This window comes from Neophocaena asiaeorientalis, unplaced genomic scaffold (genome assembly GCF_003031525.2).
Source record: "Neophocaena asiaeorientalis asiaeorientalis breed wild unplaced genomic scaffold, Neophocaena_asiaeorientalis_V1.1 scaffold40, whole genome shotgun sequence".
NCBI classification, from domain to species: Eukaryota; Metazoa; Chordata; class Mammalia; order Artiodactyla; family Phocoenidae; genus Neophocaena; species Neophocaena asiaeorientalis.
The window spans coordinates 2,082,851-2,108,646 of NW_020185335.1; the positions used below are offsets into that span (position 1 = coordinate 2,082,851).

The following is a 25,796-nucleotide window of genomic DNA, read 5'->3' on the forward strand; positions in this document are numbered from 1 at the left end:
CACAGAACACACAGCAGAAAGCAGAGGAAGCCTCCTGCGCTACGGCCACAACAGACATCATCCCCACGGCTGCCAGTTAGTGAGACTCCGTACCGGGCACCGTGCGAAGCGTGTGTGCGACTAGCACCCACTGGATCCTCACAGAAACACTCACAGGAAGATATATTCTTACCCATATTTCATAATGTGACAGGAACACAAATATCGAGTAGGTGGGCCTATGTTTTATGTTTTGTTTTGTATTCACTTCCCGTTGGCTGCTGTAGCCACTTACCACAAACTCGGTGGCTTAAAACAACACAAATTTATTACCTTACAGCTCTGGAGGTCAGAAGTCCAAAATGGGTTAAAATTGAGGTGTCAGCAGGCCTGTGCGGCTTCTGCAGGCTCTAAGGGAGAATGTTTTCCCGCCTTTCCTAATTTCTAAATGCTTCCCGCTTACTGCATCGTTAGAAACTCTGGGTTCTGCCTGCCTCTTTCACATCCAAGGACCTTTGTGATGACTTTGGGCCCACCTGGATAATCCGAGATAGTCTCCCTGAGGTCAGCTGATTAGCAACCTTAATTCCTTCTACAGTCCCAATTCCCCTTTGCCACGTAAAATAACGTATTTGCTACATCCGAAGATTGAGGGCTCAGACATCTTTGGGGCCACTATTCTGGGGAGCTGCGGGGTGCCAGGTGAGGAGGAGGCCAGAAGGAATGGTGCCCCCAGGTGTGTGGGTTGAGTAGGTGTGGGCAGGACAGTAGAGTGTGAGCACCGCCCTGGAGGACTTATCTTCTCGCTGGGGGAGCACGTGAACGCACGTCAGGGCACGTCGTCATGTGCTATGGGGAAAAATATTCCTGGTGGGGAGGGGTTATGGGGCATCGGGTGGGGGGGTGAGTGGGTTGCAGTTTAATCAGGGTGGGCCTCACTGAGGAGTTGACGGTTGAGCCAGGACCAGAAGGAGAAGAAAGGAGTTGCAAAGCTGCCTGGGAAAAGAGAGTGATGTCCAGCCTTGCACAAGCTAGTCCTATCTGGTCCTTGAGCTTTACGCTCTGAGCTTCTCCCCTCTGAGCTTCAGCTCTCAAGGGACTTGCAGTCCCCCCAGTTGAGCCTGGCTTCCTCTGGCTCTGGTGCCACTGTGGACGCTGACGTTTTAACTGCCAGGCATTCTCACCAAGGAATTCACCCCCACCCCCAATCTAGGGACCTCTTCCTGTGCTTTTTTCTGACCTACCACTTACCGTGCGGACTTGCTAGTTTCCTCATCTCTCAGGCCCAGGAGCCTTTAAGCTCTCGGCAGCCAGGGACTCTCCTCTTCACTGCTGTGTCCCCAGCACCTAGCGTTTGTCTGTCTCGTGGATGTTTGTTGAAGGTCCACAATGTGAATGTGCAGTCTGGTTTCTGTTGGTGTCCTGACAGACGCCAAATGCCAGGCAGCGAGTCCCAAATCCCAGTTACTCCCCCGACCCATCCCCAAACCTGCTCCTCTCCTGTCTCGGTTAATGGCACCCACCACGCACCCAGTTGCTCCAGCTAGCAGCCTCGGAGTCATTTCTTGACTCCTGTTTTTCTCGCGTGTCATGTATCTGGTCCTTAGCAAAACCTTTTGATTCAATCCTAGAAACAGGTCCAGAATCTGCTATTGCTGTCACCTCCCCCACTTCCTTGGCCCAAGTCATCAGCGTTTCTCAGTGGCCCTGGTGCGTCAGCCTCCTAACTGGCGCCTCTGCTTTCTCCCTTGCCTCCTATAGTTTAGTGTTGACACAGGAGCCAGAGTGACCTTGAAAATAAATCATGTCACTTCTCTGATGATCTCCCGCCTCAGTGGCTTCCTTTGACACAGTAAGATCAGAAGTCCTTTTTGTTGTGGCCTCCACCTGGCCTCACCTGTTTCCCCAGCCCCATCAACTGTTCACCCCCTTTCCTCATTCTGCCCAGCCCCAGTGACCACATTTCTGAGCATGCCAGGAACTCTCCCACCTCAGGGCCTTTGCACTGGCTGTTTCCTCCATCTGGACTCCCTTCCCCAAGATGGCAGCAAGGTCCACTCCCTCACCTCATTCACATCTCTTCTTCAATTTCACCTATTCAGAGAACCTAAAATAGTGCCTTCCTCCCCTCTTCCTATCTCTTTCCCTTGTTGAACTTTAGAGCACGTATCACAACTTTATGAACATTTTAATCTATGTATTGTCTTCTTCACCTTAGAGTATAAGCTCCATGAAGGTACTCAACAAATACTTGTTATTGAATGAAGGTGCCCATGGGAGTGGCACCCAAACTGGGAAGCCAGGGAGGGATTCCCAGAGGAAGGGGCAGTCCCTTTGTTGCTGCTGCCAAAGGGGGCGTGTGGGCCACACGTTCAAGGGTGCACCAGATACACCAAAGGGAGGCTCCTTGTGGGATCATGTGTTCCCCGAGGGTCAGGGCCATGCCCTCTCAGTGCCACCGAGCCTATCCCCTATGTCTTTGTCTTCCTTCCATCTCCCCATGCAACCTGTGGTAGAAAGTAGTTGTCAGGAAAATTATATTATTGACAGTTTGCTTGGGGAAAGAACTGCAGTGGTCCAAACCATTTTGGGTTCTTCCCAGTGACCTGGCACCTTGTGGATTTGACCACCCTGCTCTCTCGGCCCCGAGATGCAACTAATTCCAGCGAATCGAGTTAGCTGTGTGACAGGGCTCTCTTCCTCAGGACTTACTAACTGGACTTGGTGTTCCTGGGCATTTTCCTTTTTCTTCGTAGCCTGTTTCTGCTGGCCTTTGTGTTAGAAGGTGGGGCTGTTGATAGAATTGCCTGGAGAAACTCAAGACAAGAGAAAGGTGCTGGACCTCACAGGGGTGGGGCCGTTCCTGGCATGGTCCTAGGAGGCTAGGGTAGAAGACAGGTGTCCCCCTCCAAAATACAGAGTTGGATGGGTTTGTGCCTGGCTTTTGGTAATCTTTCCAAAGGGAATTTTGTGAATGGAGAATGTACCTGGGAGACAGTTGCCTTTAAGTTTGAAATCTCTGTGTCTGCATGGGGCTGCTCTATTTTGGACTTTGGTCTCAGGTCCCAAGGCTCTATGTGGAATGGGAAATTCCACTCAAGGGCATGGAGCTGGGCTAGGATCTTACGCTGAAGGGTTGTGTTTAGAGCTCACCAGCTCCTAACGCACCTGTGAGTCAGGCAGCAACAAAGTCTGGTGTCCACAAGAGAGAAAGAAGAGGGTGAAATGAATCCCAGATGCCACCCCACGCTCCCTGTCACCCCAGCCCCTGTTCCCCTGGTGTGGGCTCCTAACACAGGAGAGAGTCAGCACAGCCCTGAGGACGGCACGGCACTGTGATGGCCTTAGCATCACCCTCCCCTCTCCCTTTGTCTCAATAGACAGATACCTGCATTCACAATGAACTAAACGGGCTTCTGAAAGACCAGGTGTCCCTGACGGCATGAGTTTCCCCTTCTGCTGAATAGAGATTGTGCCTGGGAGAAAGGGCTCCCAGGCCCTTTCCCTTTCCAGCAAATCTGGGTCCTGGAGTTGCAACCAGGTAGAAAAGGACCCACTTCTGCCCCTGCATGGATCCCAGGCTGTGGCAACCGCTCCACCCCATCTTGCCTCAGGGGCTTTGAGGGGAAGCCCAGGCAGAGCGGTGTGTGTCAGCAGGGCAGGTGTGAAGCTATAGACTGGGCTACAGCGCCTCATCCTGGAGGATGCTGGCCGAGGACACCTAGGGATGATAGGGTGGGGGGCTGCGCTTAGTGGACAGGAGATCCCCTGGTAGGATACATAGGGGTGGCAGGGAAATCGGTATTAGGCAGTGCAACAGGGCCTCATGGGAGCTGGTGGGTGGTTCCCCTTCCCCTCACTCTGTTTCTGTCTCTTTCTCTGTCTCTCAGTCTCTGTCCTTCCACCCTTCCTTCTTTCCTGTGTTTTTCTCTGCATCTTCTCTCCACTAACTCTCTGACTCTCCCGGGCTCTTGGTTCCTACTCTTCTCAGCATCACTTCAGGCTTGGTTTTGGATCACTGTCGTGCCACCTCTCGCCCCCAAAGCTGTATCACCACCCAGCTTCAATGCCACACATTCTGCCTGACAGCCCTGGCTCTCAACCTCAGATTCCAGGAGACTCTTAGGGGCCCCGCCTGGACCAGATGTCCACTCTCGGCCCCGTCAGCTGTGGGCAGGCAGACAGAGGTCAGGTGGCTCGCCGGCTGCATCATCCAGGGGGTGAACAGGACAGGCTCTCTCAGAAAGGGGCGTGGCTGGGAAAGAAAGGAGGCGTAGATTCGACCCACAGGGCTCTATTGCTCCAGGTGAGTTCCTGGTTATTGAACGGACACTTCCAAAGTGACTTAACGTCTTTGAGCTTTAGTTTTTTCATCTGAAAATCGTATCCATCACAAGGATTGTTGCGACGTTAAATGAGGTAATGTCAAAACAGTCAGTATCTGATAGCATTAAAAAAAAAATCAGGTATCTCTCTGTTCTAGGATCCCAAAGAGTTCTGTACACCCAAAGGCCATGCTGGCCCTATACCAAGGGGCATCTGATATGTTGCTGTGGGGCAAATTGCATTTCGAGGGGGAGAAGTTAAGTTCGTGGTGCCTGGAACTCCTGGGTGGAGGTCCCCCCTGCTGGGTGGAGATCACCTAGTCCCACTGTTGCCACAGGCCATTGGTAGCCCTACTGTAAAGAATGTGGATCCAGGGAATTCCCTGGCGGTCCAGTGGTTAGAACTCCAAGCTTCCACTGCAGGGGGCTTGGGTTCAATCCCCAGTCAAGGAACTAAGGTCCTGCGAGCTGTGCGGCGCGGCCAATTAAAAAAAAAAAATGTGGATCCAATCCTCGGGATTCATACCCTGGCTTTGCGCCGCCAACTGGCCCTAAGACATGGGGCTCGTTACTTGACCTCTTTAATCTTGAGTTTCCTCATCTGTACGCTGGAGACAATCACAGCACCCCTCTCAAGGGACTAAGAGAGATACCGCAGGCAAACTGTTTTGCATAATACCTGGCATTTAGTAAACTTTCAATGAACTGATAACTGCTGTTATGATTTCAGAAACGTGGAAACAAACATGGAGCAGAGAAGTGACAGGCTGATGGAGAGAAGGCAGTGAGTGGCAAGGGAAAGTACAGTGTCCTGGGGTCCCACACCCTTGCTTCTAGTGGTTATGCCCCAGTTGGGTGGTCCCCTCACTCTCCCCACTCACTCGAGAACAGGCTCTCTCTTTGTCAGGGACTAGCGGCAGAGAGAAAGTTGACCACTCAGCCAGAACTGGGAGAGCTTCCACAGGAGAACATTTCCTTTTTATTGTCTGTAAACTCTTCTTTGGTAAACAAGAAACCCAAAGGGGAAAGGGAGCACGCCAAGTCAAGGACAGGGCCGGTGCCCGCCACGAACAGGAGCTCTGAGAAGACAGCTACACCACTAGCGAGGCGGGGCATGGAACCTGGGGGTTCGGGGTGGCTGGTGGCATGGGGGAGAGGCAGAGGGGAGGGTGCACTCTGTTGGACATAGAAGCCTAAATCATACAGCGAATGAGCTCATGCATCACAGCGAAGAGAGCGAGGGACTCCCCACCTGTGCCCCCGCCCACCTTCTATGTGGTTGGTGCCCCTCTGCATGCAGAGCGCTGTGACTGGTCATCCAGGGTTGGGTTGGAGGGGGCTCCAGGGGGCCCGTCAGCAGCCCCTTCTGCATCTCTTCTTTCCTGCTCTGCAGGCTGGGGTGTGTGCAGATGGCAGGGGCAGCGGGAGGGATGCTCAGGATCTCCGGGTCTGGGTGGAAGTGGCAGGGCAGCAGGGGCAGGTTTGAGGGGAGGTGGAGAAGCAGCCCCCATCCCCCCTTTTACATGGGTGGCTCACTGCAGAGGACAATCTCCAGGTCCTTGCGGTAGAGCTTCCCCGCCTCGGCCAAGGACATGACACTCTTTTTGTAGCTGGTGAGCTGTTGGATGTTCATTTCCTAGGAGACAGAGAGGGAGAGGGTAAGAGGCTCAGAGGACGGCCCCACCTACACGGCCCAGCTGTTCATTCAGCCAGAACCTTTCCCTTATCCCATCTCAGTGCAAGTAGCTTAGAGGCACACAAAGCATGGGCCTTGGGAGTCAGAGAGCCCTGGATGAAAAACACTCTCCCTTTCACTTAGTGGCTGCATTGCTTTGGGGGAAGTATTCAACCTTTGCTGAGTCTCAGCTGCCTCATCTGTAAAATGGGTACAGTAGCGAGCCTGCCTCATTGGCGTGTTTTGATGGCGTGAGGAAATGGATGTAAACAATGCTTAGCACAGTACCTGACACACACACACAGCACGCGCTCCAAACAGCACCTGACACGCAGCACGCGCTCCAAACAGTACCTGACACACAGCACGCGCTCCAAACAGCACCTGACACACAGCACGCAGCACGCGCTCCAAACAGTACCTGACACACGGCACGCGCTCCAAACAGCACCTGACACACAGCACGCAGCACGCGCTCCAAACAGTACCTGACACGCAGCACGCGGCACGCGCTCCAAACAGTACCTGACACGCAGCACGCAGCACGCGCTCCAAACAGCAGCTGTTGGTGACAGTCATTATCTATGCATGGCTTCTCCAAACTCCTCTACCTCAGTGAGCCTCCAGTTACTCAATCTGCTGGGTCCCTGCAGGTGAGGAGGAGAATGCCAGGGGAGCTCCCCGGCTTCGTCTTCAGGCCCCTTGGATCATGCTTCCCTAAAAGCCTCACCCAGCGAAACAAGGGATTCTAACTCCTTTCTCCTCCAGCGGCAAGCCTACCAGCCTACTGCTTGTTCACTGGCTCCTTGTGGCCTTGAGGGGCACTAAGACAGGTGACCCACAGATATATGCCCAGAGTCTCATACAAAATGGAGGCCAACATGTACAGAACACCAACAGCCCACATGCCTTGTGTTGCTTTGGATGGAAATAGCCGAAAGTTCTGAAATAGAGCAAAGTCATCATCAACGTTGGAAACTCACTAAACAACTGTCTTTTTCTTTCCCTCCTCCTTCCTCTTCCTCCTCCTTTTGTATGGAACACGTCGGCAGATCTTTTTTTTTTTTTTTTTTTAAATAGTTCCCCTTCCAGGCTGATGGGTCGTTATTTCCATTCAGCTAATGAGAAAAGTGAGGTGTAAAGACTAAGGTATTGGCTAAAGGATGGGACCAACTCTACAGCCATAAGGAGTCTTTGTCCCCTGAGTAATTCTTTACGTGGCTCACCTGCCCTCAGTGCTCCAAGGTCAGTCTTTTATTGCATCGTTTGGCGACATCCCCTCACGTTACTGATTCCTGGGTTTGTGCCACCACCCAGCCCCAAGGCACTTTGCAAGCATCTCTAGCTCTGAGGGGCATCTTCACTAAAGTTGTGAAGTTCCTGGAAAAAACGTCACCTAGTCCATAACACCAGGGTGTGCCTGAGCGACCTACCACTCGATTAGGAGCTATGGAAGTGACCCCATATATCAAGCCTGAGCTTGACAAAACCCTCCAGTTCAGTGTGGCATCAAGAGTTTTAGCAGAATGGACAGAGGGGGCTGCTTACTTTCTGTGTCTAGAAGTATTGCTTGAAGCTGAGGATGGCTTTAGCAAGTTGCAACTGTCTTAGGACTGCTAGGAAATGTCGAAGTTTGAGCCCATCAGCCTGTCCCTCAGGAGCCTCAAACATAAATCTGCTCAGAAACCGAATCACCGTCCGCGAAGGCACCATCAAAATGGCATACCCGGACTTCCCTGGTGGCGCAGTGGTAAAGAATCCGCCTGCCAATGCAGGGGACACGGGTTTGAGCCCTGGTCTGGGAAGATCCCACATGCCACGGAGCAACAAAGCCCGTGCGCCACAACTACTGAGCCTGCGCTCTAGAGCCTGTGAGCCACAACTACTGAGCCCGCATGCCACAACTACTGAAGCCTGCGCGCCTAGATCCTGTGCTCTGCAACAAGAGAAGCCATCGCAATGAGAAACCTGCACTTGGCAATGAAGAGTAGCCCCCGCTCGCCGCAACTAGAGAAAGCCTGCATGCAGCAACGAAGACCCAACACAGCCAAAAATAAATAAATAAATAATAAATTTATTTTTTAAAAAAAGGCATATGCATCTGCCATGTGGGCTCACCTAAAAATGGCCATTCCCCTCCCAACTCAGGGGCTGTTATTTACAAGCATGCAGCTCTCTCTACTGATTCATTCACTCAATCCCCATGTGCTAAATCTGGAGCTTAGTACAGGTGGAAGGCTCCCGGGTAAACAATTTTATTAATATCCTTGTTCTCTAATCTTCAGAGTTGTTTCCTAGCCCCAACACCTGACTCTTTTGTTTCCACATCTCGAGTCAAGCTGTGTAGCCATATGAGTTGTCTTTTGTGGTAATCAAGAAAGAGCCTAGTTAGATGATGACCAGGAAATTTGGATCTCTCCCAAGATTTAATGCCTGCCTTCAAGGCCCATCAGCCTCAGGCATAAAGCAGGGTGATATGGAGAATAATCATGCCTCATTAATACAATTACAGTTAAAGATATTTTCCATTACGATGTGCAACATTCCTTGGACACATAAGGATGCACAAGTAATTTTCTCCTAGAGTTTGGTGCCAGGAAAACGTCTGCTGAGTTCAAACACTTGGTGAGTACTTCCTTTCTTCCTAGGAAGTATTTGCTTATAATTTGTTTTCTGCCTCTTTCAAAAAGCAATTGTAGGTAGTGTAAAGCAAAAAAATAAATTTAGGGTGAAAGAAATGAAGGATGATATTCAGGATAAAGAAGTCGGAAGGCAGTTGGAAAGGGAGACAGATAGACTCAGAGGCTGTGATGAATTTTTTGCCCTGAAATTGAGCATTATATTTAGCTCTAGCCTGACCGCCCAGGCAGTTAGACAACGAAAGGAATTATAGAGCGTTCCTCATCTAATTAAAGAAAGCAGCAAAACCATTTTCTCAGAGAAAGACATTTTGCAGGAGGTGGAGGAAAATGCTGCCAAGACTCATCTCCCGGTTCCTGTAAAAAAGTCTTTTTTGTTGGCCGTGTGGCTGACACTTCCAAGAACTGGGCCACATCAAAATTGCCATGGCCTCATAGCTGCATTATTTACATCAGCCAGCAGGTAGAAGAAACCCAAGTGTCTGCCTGTGAATGGACAGATAAAATGGGGGCTAGACACACCACGGAATGTTACTGAGCCTTAAAAAGGAAGGAATTTCCGACATGTGCTACAACATGGATGAACCGTGAAGACGTTAACGCTGAGTGAAATGAGCCAGACACAGAAAGATAAATACTGTATGATCTCACTTATATGAAGTATCTAGAGCAGTGAGATGCACGGAGAAAGTAGAATGATGAGTGCCAGTGGCCGGGGGCAGGCAGCAAGGGGGAGTTATTGTTTAATGGCTACGGAGTTTCAGTCTGGAAGGATGAAGAAGAGTGCTGGATGGTGGTGACAGTGGCACAACATCGTGAATGTAGTTAATGCCACTGAACTGTACTTAAAAATGGTTAAGATGGCAAACTTTTTTATGTGTATTAAAAAAAAAAAATCAGTCAATTCAACCAGAAGAAAACCAAACCAAAAAACTGCCGTTGCCTTGTTAGGGGGTGATCAGAGAGGAGCAAAACGCACTCCTCGGCCTTCCTTCCCACCCCCATCCTGCCTCCAGGACAGCACCCCACCTCCGGGCTCAGCCACTCACCTTCTTGTTTTTCTCATACAAATCCTTCAGGAGGGCGTCCAGCTCATTCTCATCAATGTAGCCACTTCCATCCTGGCGGGGAGCAGAGGGTCAGCACAGAGCCTCAGAACTCAGGCCCCGTGATCCCCGACCACAGTCTAGCTTTGCTAACGGTCTCTACTCTGAGCAAAAGAGGTGCCCAAATAACGTGTCACTTCTGACTTTACCAGTCACTGCAGGAACGGGAGGGTCCAGGGAAAACTGTTGGTAACCTTCCCTTCTGGTGTTTTTCATTTGCACTGAAATTGTCAGTGAGGTTCAAGAAGCATTTCGCTAACTCCCTGGGTGTCGAATCCCACAACAAGATGTCAGGATGAACACAGGCTATTTAAAGTTTACCCCCAAGCCTACAGTTCTAAGGAAAACCATTGGAGTCACCTACACAGGGGCAGCTAAGGGAGGGGCGACATTGGTACGGAGGGCCTCTCACTCCCCACTTCCTAGGAAGACAGCAAGATTATGACCTGGCACCAGGGGAGCAGTACTGAGCACCTCCTCTCTTTGGGTACCAACAATGTAATCACACCCTAGTTCCAGGCATAACCCTCTTCCATGAGCTATTCTCTCCTATACTTTTAAGGAACCAAAACCTTGGGTCCCACAGGCCACACACTGAAGGACATTTATCTTCTCACACAGCAGGAGATGCTGCAGGGAATCCAAAGGGACAGGAAGAAACTGCATGGCTCAGATTGCTGCTCCGACAGCTCGTTTACTCCTAAGGACCAAGGCGAGCCATTCTGGTGGGGTGGGGGAGGAGGGGGGGCTGGAACGGGCCTCCTGCTTTTCCATCCACACCGTCCTCTGTCTTACCTTGTCGTAAAATGTGAAGATTGCGTTGAACTCCTCCGAGGTCAGCTTCATGCCCTGGAAGGCCCAAGGTATTAAAGACAGAAGCCAAAGCCCTGCAGAGAGTGTGTGTGTGTGTGTGTGTGTGGTGTGTGGTGTGTGTGGTGTGTGTGTGTGTGTGGTGTGTGTGTGCGCGCGCGCGCGCTGAGGAGGGGTGAGCTCAGAGGGGTGAGGGGAAGGGAGGAGGAATTGAAGAAAAGCAAAGAGGCTATTTTACCTGAAATTTAAGCAGGAAGTTTTCCTGTACAGGCAAGAGTCTGGAAAGAGAATGTTAGAGCAGCGATTAGGAGACAGAGCAGAAGCAAGAACAACTCGGACCTGGGGGGAGAGGATGCAGAAGGAGCATCTGTAGTTATGGAAACGATCTCTGAGCACTTAATAATCGGGTGTCAGTGGAAAGTTCTAAAAAGAGGGAGACGGAACGTTGAGGTGATGCTCATGATTTGATCTAACTGATTTGTGCTCAGGACACCTGACCTGTCACCTTCCCCACTGATTGATCTTGGCGATAGGGACGGTAGCACAGGGATGATCTGCAGGGATCTTGTGAAAAGTGATGCTGGGGTGAGTGAGGGCAGGCACTTACCGGGACATCTCCGAGAGGCCCAGTTTGCCGTCCCCGTTCAAGTCAAACATCCGTAGCTGTTGGGGACAGAAAGTGGTGTCTGGGTTATTTGCTTTGACTTTCTCTCATGTCGGACCTTGACCTGCCATCCCCTGTACTGGAGAGGAAGGAGGATGGGGGAATATGCTCATGCGTCCTCTGAGGTCACCTGGTGGCAGGGACCAGCATGGGCTGAATCGGTCACTGGGGAGACAGCAGGGACTTGGTCACGGCTCCCCTCCCCCTTTCTCAGGGACAGGGCCGCAGAAGACAGCAGACCAGCACCGAAGGCCCACCCTCTCCAAGTTTATCCTCTCCTGGAGCTGTGGAGGCTGTCATGGAAACAGATGCTCCCGTCTTACAGTGTCCCAGGAGCATTTGGCTGAGTGGGGACCTCAAGAGAGTAGGCGCAGGGCCCATGAACTAGCATCCCTCTTGCTGGCTGCCACTGGGAGTCACCTCTCCTGGACCTGAAGAATCAGCTAACTAGCGACCCCACAAACCCCGAATCCCACCGATTTGGGGCCCGCGTCCTGCACCTCTGGGGAGGAGGGATACTTTCAGCCACTCACTATGGTTTGGGTGTACTCTTGGAGCTTAGGTTCATCATATGGTCGGTTCGCCTTCTTCAGCAGGTCAGACAGGAATCCCTGGAATACCAAAGTCCTCTTCAGATCTCCCAGTTCAGGCTGTCTGTCCCTGACTCACTTACCTGCTCCTTCAGACGGTCACTCAACACTGTTTTCTGGGGCACATCATTTGCGTAGCTTGCAGCCCTCACAATTCCCTCACCCCTTAATGCTTGTGGAGTAACCCTGAAGGGGGAGGGAGCTGCTGGATGCAACCTCACCCCATAGGCCAGGCAGTAGAAACTGGCTCTGGCTCCTCAGAGAGCCCAGGACACATGCTAAGCAGTGCCTGGGACTCCTTGGGTCCAGAGGAATTTAGGGGTAGACGTGCAAGCGAGAAGGCCAAACTGCTGGAATGCCTGTCCTGGGCACTGACGTGCAGAGGAACGTGAACTGGTTGAACTCCTACAGCTCTGTGTTGCTGATTTCACATGGCTGAACATGTCCAACCATTCAGAGCTGGGCCTGAGTATCCCAAAGCAGACCACACACCTACATTCCTCACCCACCCTCTCCTCCCTCCCCAGGTTCCTTAAACCCACCACCACTTTGGTCTCAGGCCCATTTTCTGCGCCCTCCATGTCCTCTCCAAGGTTCATCTTACCTTGAGTTCGTTGGCTTCGATGTAGCCGCTTCTGTCTGTGTCATACTTCCGCCAAGCCTGCAATGGGAATGTCAACCTATTCACAAAGATTTATCCACACCTATAAGCTTCCCTCCATCTTCCTTTAACGGGCCAGGCCGGGTCTTGATATTCAAGAATATTACAATGAGATGGGGACATGGAGATGGTCCAGACCAGTCCCTTCCATGTCGCAGTTGAAGAGATAAGGGAAGGTGTCTTGGCCAAGGTCACAGAGAAGAAAACAAGCCTGCTGGGACAAGGTCTCCTTACTGTAACTGGCTTCAGGATCATCTTGTAACCAGGGTTATGGTTTTCTAAGGTGTTAACCAGGCAGATTTTTACCAGGGCCAGCACTATGATCTGTTGGATCCCATTTTTGCTGTGGGTATATTGGGTGTCCTTTTACTGTTCTGGAAGCTTCTCATTCTCCGCGTGGGAGTTGGGGGCAAGGGTAAGAACCCTCTGGAAGGGGCAGAAGCAGGCTTTGGTTACTCCTCATTGTACTGTGTCCTCAACCCCTCCACCACGATGCATATGGCAGCCACGTCTGAAGGTGGAACAGAATTGGTAGTGTAATCAGTTTGTTTAGACTATCCCAAGGCCACTCCCCCATCTTTCTGATAAAAAACATCGCCCCATTTTTTTTTAGGAAACCACCCCTCTCTCATGCTCAGTCCACATGGTTCCAGAGGGGCTGATCCATCTCCAGAGGGAGGCATGCGATCTAGGCCTAGACAATCGGTCCATCACTGGATCTTGCTCCATACTGGTTCTGGGCTCTGATATGAGTCCCAGATATTCAGTACATGCATTGGGTCCCTGTGAGGGACCAGAGAACTGCCTGCTGACCACAGCATCTGGGGGATCAAAGAGAAGCAGAGCTTCAGCAGGTGATATGGGTCTGACCACCTCCTTCCTCTCTATTCTGGCCATCCGAGCAGGAGCAGACATCACACAGGAGAAACAAGGAAAAACAGTTGGAATGGTTTTAAAATGTTTTCACCTCCCTAGTTTCTTCACCTCCCTAGTTTCCCTCTCCTTGAATGTGGACTGAACTTAGTGACTCACTTCTAATGAATAGAACACAGCAGATACGGCAGTGTGTGGCTTCCAAGCCTAGGTCATAAAGACATCGAGGCTTCCTTCTTGTTCTGCCTCTTTGATCACTCACTCTGGAGGAAGCCAGGTGCCACGTCATAAGGACACTCACTCAAGCAGCCCTATAGAAAGGCTCATGTAGTGAGAAACTGAGGCCCCTTGCCAACAGCCACGTGAGTGCACCACCTTGGAAGTGCATCTTCCAGCTCCAGTCAAGCCTTCAGATGACTGCAGTCCAGCTGACATCTTGACTCTGAACCAGAGCCACTTGGCTGAGCTGTTACCAAATTTCCAACCACAGAAACTGAGAGATAATAAATGTTTGTTGCCTTAGGCTGGTAAATTTTGGGGGGGTAATTTGTCACACAGCGATAGTTAACTAATACAATGGTCCTGAAAAAATCTGGTCCTGAATGCAGCTGTCCTGAAACCCCAGTGTTTAACCCAGTCTATCTTGTGGGGAGGCGGGAATACCATGGTGGGGGATGAGAGTGGGTGTATCTGTGACAAACGGCCCAGAGAACCCTGTTTCCCTAATCTTTGGTCTATTTTGGTGCCTGATCACAGTTCTTAGATTTTCTTCCAAGTTTTCTTCCCTTGATTTTTATTCCCTTCTCCCTCAGCTCCAAACAGCACAGTTAGATACCAGCAACTCTTGATTTTCTGAAAGTCAGCAGGCGCTAATTCTTTTCCCAGATTTGATCTCCTGTCTCCTCAACTTCTCCACATCATCTCCCCCACTTTAAAAAAAGTTTTTATTGTGGTTGATTTACAATGTTGTGTTAGTTTCTGGTGTACAGCAAAGTGATTCAGAAATATATATATATATATATATATATATATACACACACACACACAAATACACACGCATATATATATATTTTTTCCATTATGGTTTATCACAGGATATTGAATATAGTTCCCTGTGCTATACAGCAGGACCTTGTTGTTTATCCATTCTATATATAATAGTTTGCATCTGCTAGTCCCAAACTTCCAATCCATCCTTCCCCCACCCCACCTCCCCCTTGGCAGCCACAAGTCTGTTCCCTATATCTGTGAATCCATTTATATTTCGTAGATAAGTTCATTTGTGTCATATTTTAGATTCCACATATCAGTGATATCATATGGTGTTTGTCTTTCTCTTTCTGACTTAGTATGATAATCTCTAGCTCCATCCATGTAGCTGCAAATGGCATTATTTCATTCCTCCTTTATGGCTGAGTAATATTTCATTATATATATGTACCACACATTCGTCTGTTGATGGCATGTCCCCCTTTTATTGTGAGGAGTGTGAGAATGTATAGATATTTTAGGATCTTTCTTCCATACCAGCAAACTAGGCTGTGTAATTCTCATGGTATAGTAGTGGCTCAAAAAATTTGATCCTGATTTTTTAAAGAGTTATGAGATATGAGCAAGTCCCAATAAAAAGGTAGATATATTCTACGTACAACTTGGGTAAATGATTTTTGATTAGGGGAGAGTTCTTTCTTTGGGGAAAGAAAATGCCCGGCTCCATCAAAATATTCCTTCCCATGCTCCGAAAGCCCGCCCTTGAGTAAGCACAAAGAAATATGTGCAGATTTTCAAATATGACTTCACCAACCACCTGCATGCCTTTAGTGTATAGGAATTTAGTTCATCTAGGTTGAGTCTTGACTGGGAGAAAAAGGCAGACACCCCCTAAATTGCCTCAGGGGAGGATAACCTGAAGGGACCCCAGTCCTCCCAGAAAGCAAAGCAGCCAGCTGCTTTCGGAGTGAGATCATCCTAGCAGTTCTGACCTCCCTCCCTCCCTCTCTCCCTCCCTCCCTGGATCCACACCCAGCTCCATGCTCTCACGCTGGACTTCTCTTTCCATCTCGTACTTTGTGCTCAGCCATCACAAAGTATGGTCATTATTCTCTTCCCATTCAAGGAAAAGAGTTCAAGGAACCTGGGCTTTGTGAAATCTCAAACAAATCCTGAGGTGTCACTTACATTAGAAATTAAAATGTTGGGATGAGCAGTGGGATGGAAGCATCTGGCAGCACAAACCTTTCAGGGCTACAGAGGGGCCATTTCATGTTTCCAGCTGATAAAGATGGAATGAATGGACAGCCCCAGGAGGGGATGGTCCTGTAGGATGATGGGGTCCCAGGAAACCTGTGGGATGGGGGTGGCGTTGGCTCAGTAGTTATGCTGGGGCTTAAAGGATAAAGGCAGGTAAAATATGGAACCATGTCAACTACACAGAGAGAAACCACTGATGATTTAGAGAGAGAGGGTTTCCTTCCCCTCCTCTTTAAGCATCTCTGCCCCCTGCAAGCTGTCATCCCCATTCTCCTGATCATAGGTGGAAGGGAGGCCAATCTCTGGCCACCTCCCTATCAGGAAAGGAGTAATCAAGTATAAACGCTCCCTTTTCTACAGACAGAAAAACGGACACTCACAAAAGCAGCACCCTGACAAGTTCTATGTATAGGCGGACTTTTCCTCCTAGACAGGCAAGGGGGGAACTAAGAACAGAATCCAGCCTGTCAATGACCAGCTTATGGAATTTTGCCATTGTGAAAAAACTGGAGAAAATCCTTTAAAGCACAATAAAATTAAATCCATATCTGATGCTTAGGCAAGCTACCACTTAAAAAAATGAGTGTTCTGCCCTAAGAATCCATTATTTCTAACTGACTTTCTATCTGTATGGGGAACTCACTGCCACGTGTGTTTCTGAACTAGCTCTCCAGTCATGTTTAAGCAGTGAATCAGGGACAGGGGATTACCGGTGGCTAGAAATGGATTTAACATGACAAATGGCGACTGGAGTTGTGTTGAAGGCTAGTCATTATTTATCACAGCAGGCACTGTGTGTGCGTGTGTGTGTGGGTGGTATGGGTTGAATTTCACCTTGAGGGACACATACATTGAATCGCTAGGGTGCAGAGCCCCAGAAAAATAACAAAAATAACTGGTAGTTCGCCGGACATCAGGATTAGTAATATATTTGGTTAAACCGCATGGAATTTCCAATTTTTGTAAATAAAGAATGGTTAAATATGAGCAATTTCACATGGTTCAGTCTATCAATTGCATATTACTCAAAAGACACTTGAGTTTGGATGTCCTATTTCCCACGAGGATCTCAAAGAATTGCTACTGCAAAGATGGCAACATCCATTTTAAAGATGGACAGTGAAGCCCAGACCACAGTCAAAGACCAAACCTGGAAGATACTGGAAACTGGAATTCTCACTGGGCTTTTCCAGTTTTAGAATGGTACCTAAATCCATCCTTCTCAAGAATGCTCCTTGGAACTCTGAATTCCAGGAACACTAATGCTATTGAGTGAGAAGGAACTATGAAAGATTCTGGAGGCAAACCAAGTGAAACAGGTCTCTTTACTGCAGGATTTCTCAGAGCTTGTAATATGCAAATATCTATGGCAAATACCCAAATGGGAAGTGGTGTGTACACATTATTTTCCAAAGGTACTTTACCCAAGCTTACTTCTCACCTTATTCCCCACACTTTAACGTGCACACACGTCACCTGGGGATCTTGCTAAAATGTAGATTCTGATTCAGTGGGTCAGGGACTCTGCATTTCTTTTTTTTTTTTTTTTTTTTTGCGGTACGCAGGCCTCTCACTGTTGTGGCCTCTCCCATTGCGGAGCACAGGCTCCGGATGCGCAGGCTCAGCGGCCATGGCTCACGGGGCCAGCCACTCCGCGGCATGTGGGATCTTCCCAGACCGGGACACGAACCCGTGTCCCCTGCCTCGGCAGGCGGACTCTCAACCACTGTGCCACCAGCGAAGCCCGGGACTCTGTGTTTCTAACAAGCACCCAGGTGGTGGCGACATTGATGCTCCTGGTCCATGGACCACATTTTGAGTAGTTGAGCTACTCAAAAGGGGTTTAGTATCTTCCAGGGACCATTCCCAGGCATTGGGTGGGCCTGGCTCTGAACACGAGAGAAAGGCCCCGATGTACAAAAGAGAAGGCAGCGCCTTGGTCTCACCTCCATAAACTCGGTGCTGGAGCCCACATGCTGCCTGAAGCACAGAAGGAAGTTCTCCTCGGTCGGCAAGATCTGCGCCAGCTGTGGGGATCAGAGAGCAACAGTAACATTACGGAGAGCCCTGCCAGGAAGCAAACAGACTTTCCTGCAGGAAGGATGGAAACCAGCCAGTGGCAAGGCAGCATGGGAGTCACATTTTGCTCCATTTTGCTTCCTTTCTTGAGAACAGGGGCTGACAGCCCTTCAAAGGGGAAGAAGGATGTTCTGAGAAGCACTTCTGGGTCACCCCCAAACCTTCAGGTATGAGCAGCTGGAGGGACAGCAAGTGGTGTCACTTTAAAACGCGAGTATCCAGACTCAAAAGAATACTTAATAGATGACTCCATATATATAATTCTAGAAAATGCAAACTAATCTGAGTGCAGGAGGGCCTGACCAGACAGAGGAACATTTTGGGGGTGATGGAGATGCCGTATTTTGATTGTGGTGGTGATTACATGGCTGTATACAGCTGTCTAAACTCATGGAATTTTACACTTCAAATCAATACTGCTTATTATATGTAAATTATACCACAACAAATCCGATTTTTAAAAAACTGCAAGTACCCTTGTGCCGCAAACACTGTTGGCTGCCCCCCTCCACCCCCAATGGCCTTCCGCTCTTCTCTGCTCCCAGCATGCTTGAGTCACAGGCAGATCCTGATTAGTCTCAGCTAGATGTGATAATCCCATTTCCCTGGCCAGTGGTTGGCTTATGGCTAGACATGTGACCTACTCCTGGCCAATGAAATGTGAGGGGCGGTCTACTGCTGGTACCCCTGGGAAAGATTTCCTTATTCTTCTCAGGGACCAAATGAGATGGGCCCCTTCTGCATCTGGATGTGATGCCTGGAACTGCTCTAGCCAGCTTGCTACCAGCCTGAGGATGAAGCTGTTTTAGGGGTGGAGAACAGAACCAAGAGAACTGCCGAGAAGCAGGGCTGGAGACCTTGTCTCCTTCACCAGGAGTCAGTCCTGCTCATGGCCTTTCTCATTAGGAGCCTCTCATAGTTTAAGCTAAGAGTCAGTATATTATGGCCCATGGGCCAAATCTGGCTCAATGCCTGTTTCTGTAAATAAACTTGTATTGGAACATGGTAGGGCCCTTTCGTTTACATTACTGTTTGTGGTGGTTCTGTGCCACAGAGCAGAGTTGCTGAAGGCAGGGTTTACAGCTTGCAAACCCTAAAACACTGACCATAGTCTGGAACTTTACAGAAGAAGCCTGCCAACCCCTGGTTTAAGCCCATTTGAGTCAGGATGTCCTGAGGCTTGCAGTTTAGGCATCTATAGGGATGGTCTTGGTGCTTTTCACAGATCACCGTTGACTAGGCTGGTAGCCCATCCCTCAGCTGCTGTGAAGGATGACCGCTGGTGGCTCATTGCTGCCCCCTGCAGGAGAACTGCCCTCCACCAAACTGCCCCAGCCATCCTCCCCTCCGACCCCCTTCCTGGAGGGGGCAGCTTGCATCCAACGCCTGATTGACATAGGGGTACAAAGGGCCATCCTACCGCTTGCTTCAAGGTGGGGCCAACCCCGTGGCGCAATCCACACTCCAGAGCCCCCACGAGATCAGGCCAAGACGAGGCTCCAGCTGAGACCACGCGCTTGCTTAGCTTCTTGCGCTGCCCTTTCCTGTTGCTCTCTCCTCCCTTCTCTTGAAATCCTACCCACGAATCTCTGTCTCAGTCTCTCCTTCCAGGGCACTGACCTAAGGTACCACGGCAACCAATTCACCGCGGGAGGAGTTCTGCCCTCCTTTATGTGCCGCTGTCATCATTCTGGACCACTTGACCGTGGGTTGCAGACTGATTTCCAGAGGTGTCTGGTTAGGCCTGCACACACAGGCACATGTAGATGTGTCTGTATAAGTGTATGTGTGTATATATAAATTGTTAAACAAGGAGGCCATTAGACTGAGGCAGCCTTAATGCCTTAGTAGCCTACGTTAGCAAACCAAAGTCTAAACAAACAGCCAAAGCAGCCAACTAGGCTCTCCTGAATGATGCGGCCAATCAGATAATTTCCTTGCTTTGTAACTGGCTCTTCCATATAAACGTCTTTCCCGTAGCTCCCATTGGTAGAGTGTTCCTAACTATTTTAGGTTCGGCGCTGGCCCATTTGAATGGATTTGTGCTCCAATAAACTCTTAAAATTTTTAACATGCCTCAGTTTATCTTTTAGCAATATGTATATATCTATGCCCATCAATACACACATATGAATGTATGTGTGTGTATATATTAATATATATAAATTATACATGCTACATATATAAATTATATACACACACACCTTTGGATGCCTTAAGGTGGGGCATGAGCTCTCCTGTTCTGCAAACTTCACTCTCTCTTCTGTCTTAAACTGAGCTCATCACACATTTATAGTACCCGTTGGACCCTGAGAGCATTAAAAGTCTTCATCCCTGTCTTAGGCCAATGTGTGTTGCTTCCTCGTTCCTTGTGAGTCAAAGGAGAAGCTCCATCTGTTCTCTTTCATCAGCCTAAGTGCTGGGAGGGGTGGTGGGGCTTCAAGACCACCACCTCACTCGGATCCCTAGAAGGACTCCTGTGCATGGGAGAGGCACAGGCAACCGACGGCCCTTCCCGTGTAGCTCTTAGCAGGATACTAGGACTCACCTCTGCCATCTCGATTTTCCCATCTGCGTTCTTGTCATACTTCTGCATGAATTCCTTCATCTTCTCCCCAAGGTTGTCACTCTTCGACATCTGCAGAAAGACAAAGGGCGCTGATTTTGCTGCTGGGTCCCCTGCGAACCGTGGATCTCTCACCCTCTTGGTGCAGCAATGGTGGGGAATCATTCTGCACCCCAAATATGCAGGGATGGAACCAGGTTGAACCAATGCTCTGAGTAATCAGGGCTGCACCCTTTCCCTTTTTAGGGTTCCTCCAAATCTAAGTGTTCTCTCTTTTTTAAAATTTATTATTTATTTATTAATGTCTGCGTTGGGTCTTTGTTGCTGTGTGTGAGCCCTCTCCAGTTGCAGTGAGCGGGGGCCGCTCTTTGCCGCGGTGCACGGACCTCCCATTGCAGTGGCCTCTCCTGCTGTGGAGCACAGGCCCCAGGAGCACGGGCTTCAGTAGTTGTGGCACGTGGGCTCAGCAGTTGCGGCTTGCGGGCTCTAGAGCGCAGGCTCAGTACCTGTGGCGCACGGGCTTAGTTGCTCCACAGCACGTGGGATCCTCCTGGACCAGGGCTCAGACCCATGTCTCCTGCATTGGCAGGCGACTCTTAACCACTGCGCCACCAGGGAAGTCCTAAGTGTTCTCTTCTTTGAGGCTCAATCACATTATTTTCAAGGGGAAACAGAACATATGGATGTGCTCTGTACCACATAAGTAAACATGCCCGTCTGCCTTTGAGATGGATTAAACCATAAGTCTACCAGAAGGGTGAGGACTTATTTCCATCACTCAGATGTGAGAACTCAGGCCCCAACCTTTCATTGAGGCAGCTTCTAATAAGCCCAACCTATTGCAGGGGCCCCCAATAAGTTCTAGACATTCCACCAGAGCAAAGGTGAGTGCTCATTTTCTTCTTTAAAGACTAACTGGAAATTCTACAATGCTTTTCACTCTGATTTTAGGCTAGGAAGAATGTGACCAGAAAGTCTATATAGTTGAGGGGTCATTTAAATAGTCCACTAGATGAATGTGACTACTAAAAAGGCAGAGAGCTTCAAAAGTTCTATTGCACCATCACCGCCTAACTTAAGTCTAAGGTTCTCTTGAAGTTCTCAGAGCTTCTCTTCGCTTGGGGTGCTGCTTGTTAAGTGTTTGCATTAGTGAGCTCTTCTTTATCCCTAATCAGTGATGAATCATCTTGGCATCTGAAGCCTCTTCGCTTCTTTAATGGCTTTCTGGTGGGTTGTGTGTTTCCTAGGATTGGGCCAAGGAAAATTCTACCAATTCTTAGAGTCTTCTGTTTTTGACCTTTTGGACTGGTCTCAATTTGCCCATATGTATTTGTTTATCAATATTTATCACGTTACATCTACAAATGTGCCTGGAATGAGCCTAGGCCCTTATCAGAAATGTGGCCATCCTGTTTGCTTTCCACAACAGTCCCCAAGATGTTAGTAGCCCGTCCATTTTACACACAAACGGAGGCTGAGATGACGTGACTTGTCCTGAGGTCACCAGCTAGTATCGTCAGAATTTGAACCCATGACTCTTGTTTCCAAGGCCAGTATTTTTTCTACCACAGAACAGCTACTCTGAGATCCAGTCCGGGGTGATGTTAGTTGAGAATGTTGTTGACAGACTTGAAAATCACCCCTGATGCCATCTGAGGAAGGGAATGACTAAGAGAAGAATTTCAGATTTGAAGCACTTTGTAAAAACACATTCCTCTATCTACCCCACGATCCCAGAACCAGTTGTGAAGCCTGTGTTTTCTGTGATCCGGGCTTCATTATCCTAGTAATGAGGGGTGACGGGGGACTGTTGATAGACAAACCCATGAATCACCTCCATCACTTAAGCCCATCGCCTGGACATCCTCCTCACCAGGGCGCACTGACAAGCTCTGAACCAGGTGTTCACCAGTGGATTTGTGACTCATCTCCCAAAGCGCTCCATGAAGACTTGCTAATAAGCAGTGGATTGGCCAACAGACACGCAGCAGGGGAGAGTAGAGAGACCACCCCCCCCGACCAAAGGACCCGCAGGAGCTGGCGGGGAGGGAGTTGGTCTAACTCCATATATTCGAGAACCAGACATGGGAATCACAACAGACTAGCTCCAATCACCTTACGTTTTCAATATTTCAGACGGTCCCCCAAAAGGCTTTAGTGAAGTCAGTCATGCCAGGTTGGCACGTGGGGAAACAATATGCCTGCCGTTCAGGGCCTGGGACATGATTTGCAGTCACTTCAGGCCATGAAGGGCAGTCTGACGAATGCACACATGAGGCAGTACGATCTGGCTCAGATGCTGGTTTGGAGCAATCCTCCGCTTTCCTCTAGGTCCTTGCCGAGGTTCCAACCTTGGTTGGTCTAGAACAGTGGTTCTCTAGTGGGGACGATTCTGCATCCCCTGCAGGGGACATTTAGCAATGTCCAGAGACATTTTTGATTGTCACAATTTGGAGGGGTGCTACTAGCATCTCATGGGTAGAGGCCAGGGATGCTGCTAATCATCCTACAATGCCAGGGACAGCCCCCCATGACAAAGAGTCACTACCCCAAATGTCATTAGTGCCGAGGCTGAGAAACTCCAGTCTTGAACAAAGGCACTTGAAACCCCCTAGGCATCCAATCTTGAGTCATGACCCCTCTGAGCATATTAGGTAGGCTATGGACTCTTCCCTAGGAAAAAATACTTTTTATACATACAGACGCAGACACAAACTTTTGCAGTTTTGGGCAGTTTATCAACCCCCGGTACCCATGAACACCCCTCAATCCCAGACACCCAGAGATAGTGAGGTAAGGTACTCTTTTAAGGGAGTATTTCAATTTTTAAAATCCTTCCAGATAAAAGAAAAACGCTAAGGGTCAAGACCAGAGTTGTCAGGCTGCTGATGGAATGTATGACCTAGGACAGACAATGCTCAAAGCCATGCTCAGGATGACAGAAAATTCCAAACAATGGGAGAGGGGTCTGGGCTTACCATGCCAGAGCCTTTTCTTGCCTTCTCCAGTTCTTGGAAAAAGTTTTCTAGCTCTTTACCTTCAATATACCCATTTCCTGCAAAGATAGCAAAGAAAAAAAGCAATGAACCTCAGAGCTAAGTAGTAAAACTTATGGTGGATGGGTGGGGTGGGGAAATGGGGGGCTTCATTGAGAACTTGTTCTCCTCAGTGGTCAAGCAGGTGTCTGGGCCAGCCCTGGACTGTTAGGGATGTGGGTCCTGCCCTCTGGCCATTTGCAACCATAGAGATCCAAGATTAATAACGGTTTTGCCTTTGTGATATACATTCAGTAGTCAGAGACTGGGAGGGACCAGCATGTGGGCCATGCTGGCAGAGGGAGCTGGGAGCTGTCTGTCCGTAGCCAGCTGGGAAGGCAGCAGGAGCTGCAGATCTGACAGGGGACAACAGGTCATCAGCCTCGAGATTTGTCAGCAGGTGGCAAGCCCTGGTCAGTAGGGCGAATGAGGTCAGAGGCAGAACTTGGGTCTTTGGGGTAGGAGGGTGTACTGAGTTGAAGAGTGTCCCCCAGGGACTTCCCTTGTGGTCCAGCGGTTCGGACTCCATACTTCCACTGCAGGGGGCACGGGTTCAATCACTGGTTGGGGAACCAAGATCCCGCAAGCCACTCAGTGCAGCCAAAAAAATAATAATAATAAAGTAGACTTTCTAATAAAAAAAAAAAGAGTGTCCCCCCCAGAATCCATGTCCACCTGGAACTCAGGATGTGACCTTATTTGGAAATAGGGTCTTCGCATATGTAATTAGTTAAGATGAGGTCATACTAGATTAGGGTGGGCCCTAAATCCAATGACTGGTGTCCTTATAAGAAGGCCAAGTGAAGACACAAAGACACACCGGGAAGAAGGCCACATGAAGACAGAGGCAGAGATTGGAGTGATGCATCTCCAAGCTAAGGAGCTCTGTGAATTGCTCGTAACTACCAGAGGCCAGGAGAGGGACATGGAACACATTACCCCTCAGAACCTGGAACCAACCCTGCCAACACCTGGATTTTGGACTCTAGCCTCCAGAACTGTGAGAGAATCAATTGCTTTTGTTTTAAGCCACCCAGTTTGTCGTACTTTGTCACGGCAGCTCCAGGAAACTAATGCAGAAGGGAAGAGTGGCAAGAGAATAGCAGGGATGGGGGCACCTGAGAGGTGGTCACAGGGATCAAGCATATGGGAGGCAACCCACTCCACAGTAATGAAGAGAGGGGGCGCTGAGGTCTGTGGAGGTAGATTCAAATCCTGGTTCTGCTGTACTTACGAGCTGTATGGCTTTAGGAAAGATATTTAACGCATGTCATCTGCAAAATGGGTAATTAAATGGGATTTTTGCATGTAAAGCCCGTCACTCAGTCCGTTACGGGTGCAGTGTAAATGTTACTATTGTTTGAGTTCAATTACCGGAACTTGTATAAAAAACGGGAATGAATTTGGGTGAAAAGTGCCCTTATCGGGAGCAGGTCCCAAGGTCAAGGCCTGACTTGCAAGATCACGTACGTAGTAAGAAGTCCTTTAGGTTCTTCACCACTGAACCCAAAAGACCTAGAGACCAGGGCGAGCTGAGTCCATGGCCAAGCTCCCTGGTCTTTCTGTGACCGGGAGGAATCATTTGTGGGTGGGAGATCAGACAGGTCTAAGGCAGTGCTCCCCAGACTGCTGTGAATGGGAATCTCCTAGAATCTTAAAAAAAAATATGGATGTCTGGCTCCCATCCCCAGACATTCTGATGTAATTGGTTTGGGGTATGAACTAAGCATCGTGATTTTTAATACAGCTCCCCAGGTAATTTCCATGTATATAGCAAGGTTTGGAAACCACTGACCAAAAGTCAAGTTCCAAATCTGATCTAAAGCAGTGAGCAAGGTTCCCATAGAGACTTGAACAGGAAAGGGAGATGGTAGCTTGCTTCAAGGGCAAATAGAGTTACAAACTAAACAAAGAGAATAAAATTAAGTATTTAGCCTGGCCTTGGTGGGGGCTTTGGGAGGCTGGAGGGCGATGTGGGAGTAGGAGTGTGTGTTCTTCCTAGCCTCCCCCACTAGTGTCCCCTGAGAATTTAGATTTGGAATGAATAAGCCTAGTGGCGCCCTCTAGTGGAGAAGGTGCCACAATACATAGTGTATGGAGGAATCATGTGAGATAAATTAAGTTTTGTTTTTTTTGTTTTTTTTGTTTTTTTTTTTGCGGTACGCGGGTCTCTCACTGTTGTGGCCTCTCCCGTTGCGGAGCACAGGCTCCGGATGCGCAGGCTCAGCGGCCATGGCTCACGGGCCTAGCCGCTCCGCGGTATGTGGGATCTTCCCGGACCGGGGCACGAACCCGCGTCCCCTGCATCGGCAGGCGGACCCCCAACCACTGCGCCACCAGGGAAGCCCCTAAGTATTTTTATCTGCAGGGAAAAGATATGATTGTAATTGGAGGCCGGGGGTGGGCATGGTGGGGAGAGATGAGACTGGAGTTCCCTTTTTTACCCTAGGCTAGAGTGGTCATCTTTCTTCTAGGATGTTCTGAAAGCTTCTTGGGAGAGCTGGACAGCTGCAGCAGGGGGAGTGAGGAGGGGAGGGAGGGAGG

The 25,796-nt window shown here is 49.3% G+C and overlaps 1 protein-coding gene across 1 annotated transcript in view; it reads right to left on the minus strand.

The window, feature by feature from the left end:
• Positions 1–5,335: 5,335 nt before the first annotated feature.
• The window catches only part of CALB2 (calbindin 2), a 28,893-nt gene continuing 8,432 nt past the window's right edge, over positions 5,336–25,796 (minus strand). The window contains exons 2-11 of the mRNA XM_024735717.1: positions 23,196–23,272; positions 20,200–20,289; positions 17,519–17,599; positions 12,393–12,449; positions 11,732–11,809; positions 11,142–11,197; positions 10,773–10,812; positions 10,520–10,573; positions 9,668–9,739; positions 5,336–5,940 (exon numbers count right to left, since the gene is read on the minus strand). Coding sequence (XP_024591485.1) covers positions 5,824–5,940; positions 9,668–9,739; positions 10,520–10,573; positions 10,773–10,812; positions 11,142–11,197; positions 11,732–11,809; positions 12,393–12,449; positions 17,519–17,599; positions 20,200–20,289; positions 23,196–23,272 — 722 coding nt within the window. The 3' untranslated portion in view covers positions 5,336–5,823. The remainder of the gene's footprint in view (positions 5,941–9,667; positions 9,740–10,519; positions 10,574–10,772; positions 10,813–11,141; positions 11,198–11,731; positions 11,810–12,392; positions 12,450–17,518; positions 17,600–20,199; positions 20,290–23,195; positions 23,273–25,796) is intronic.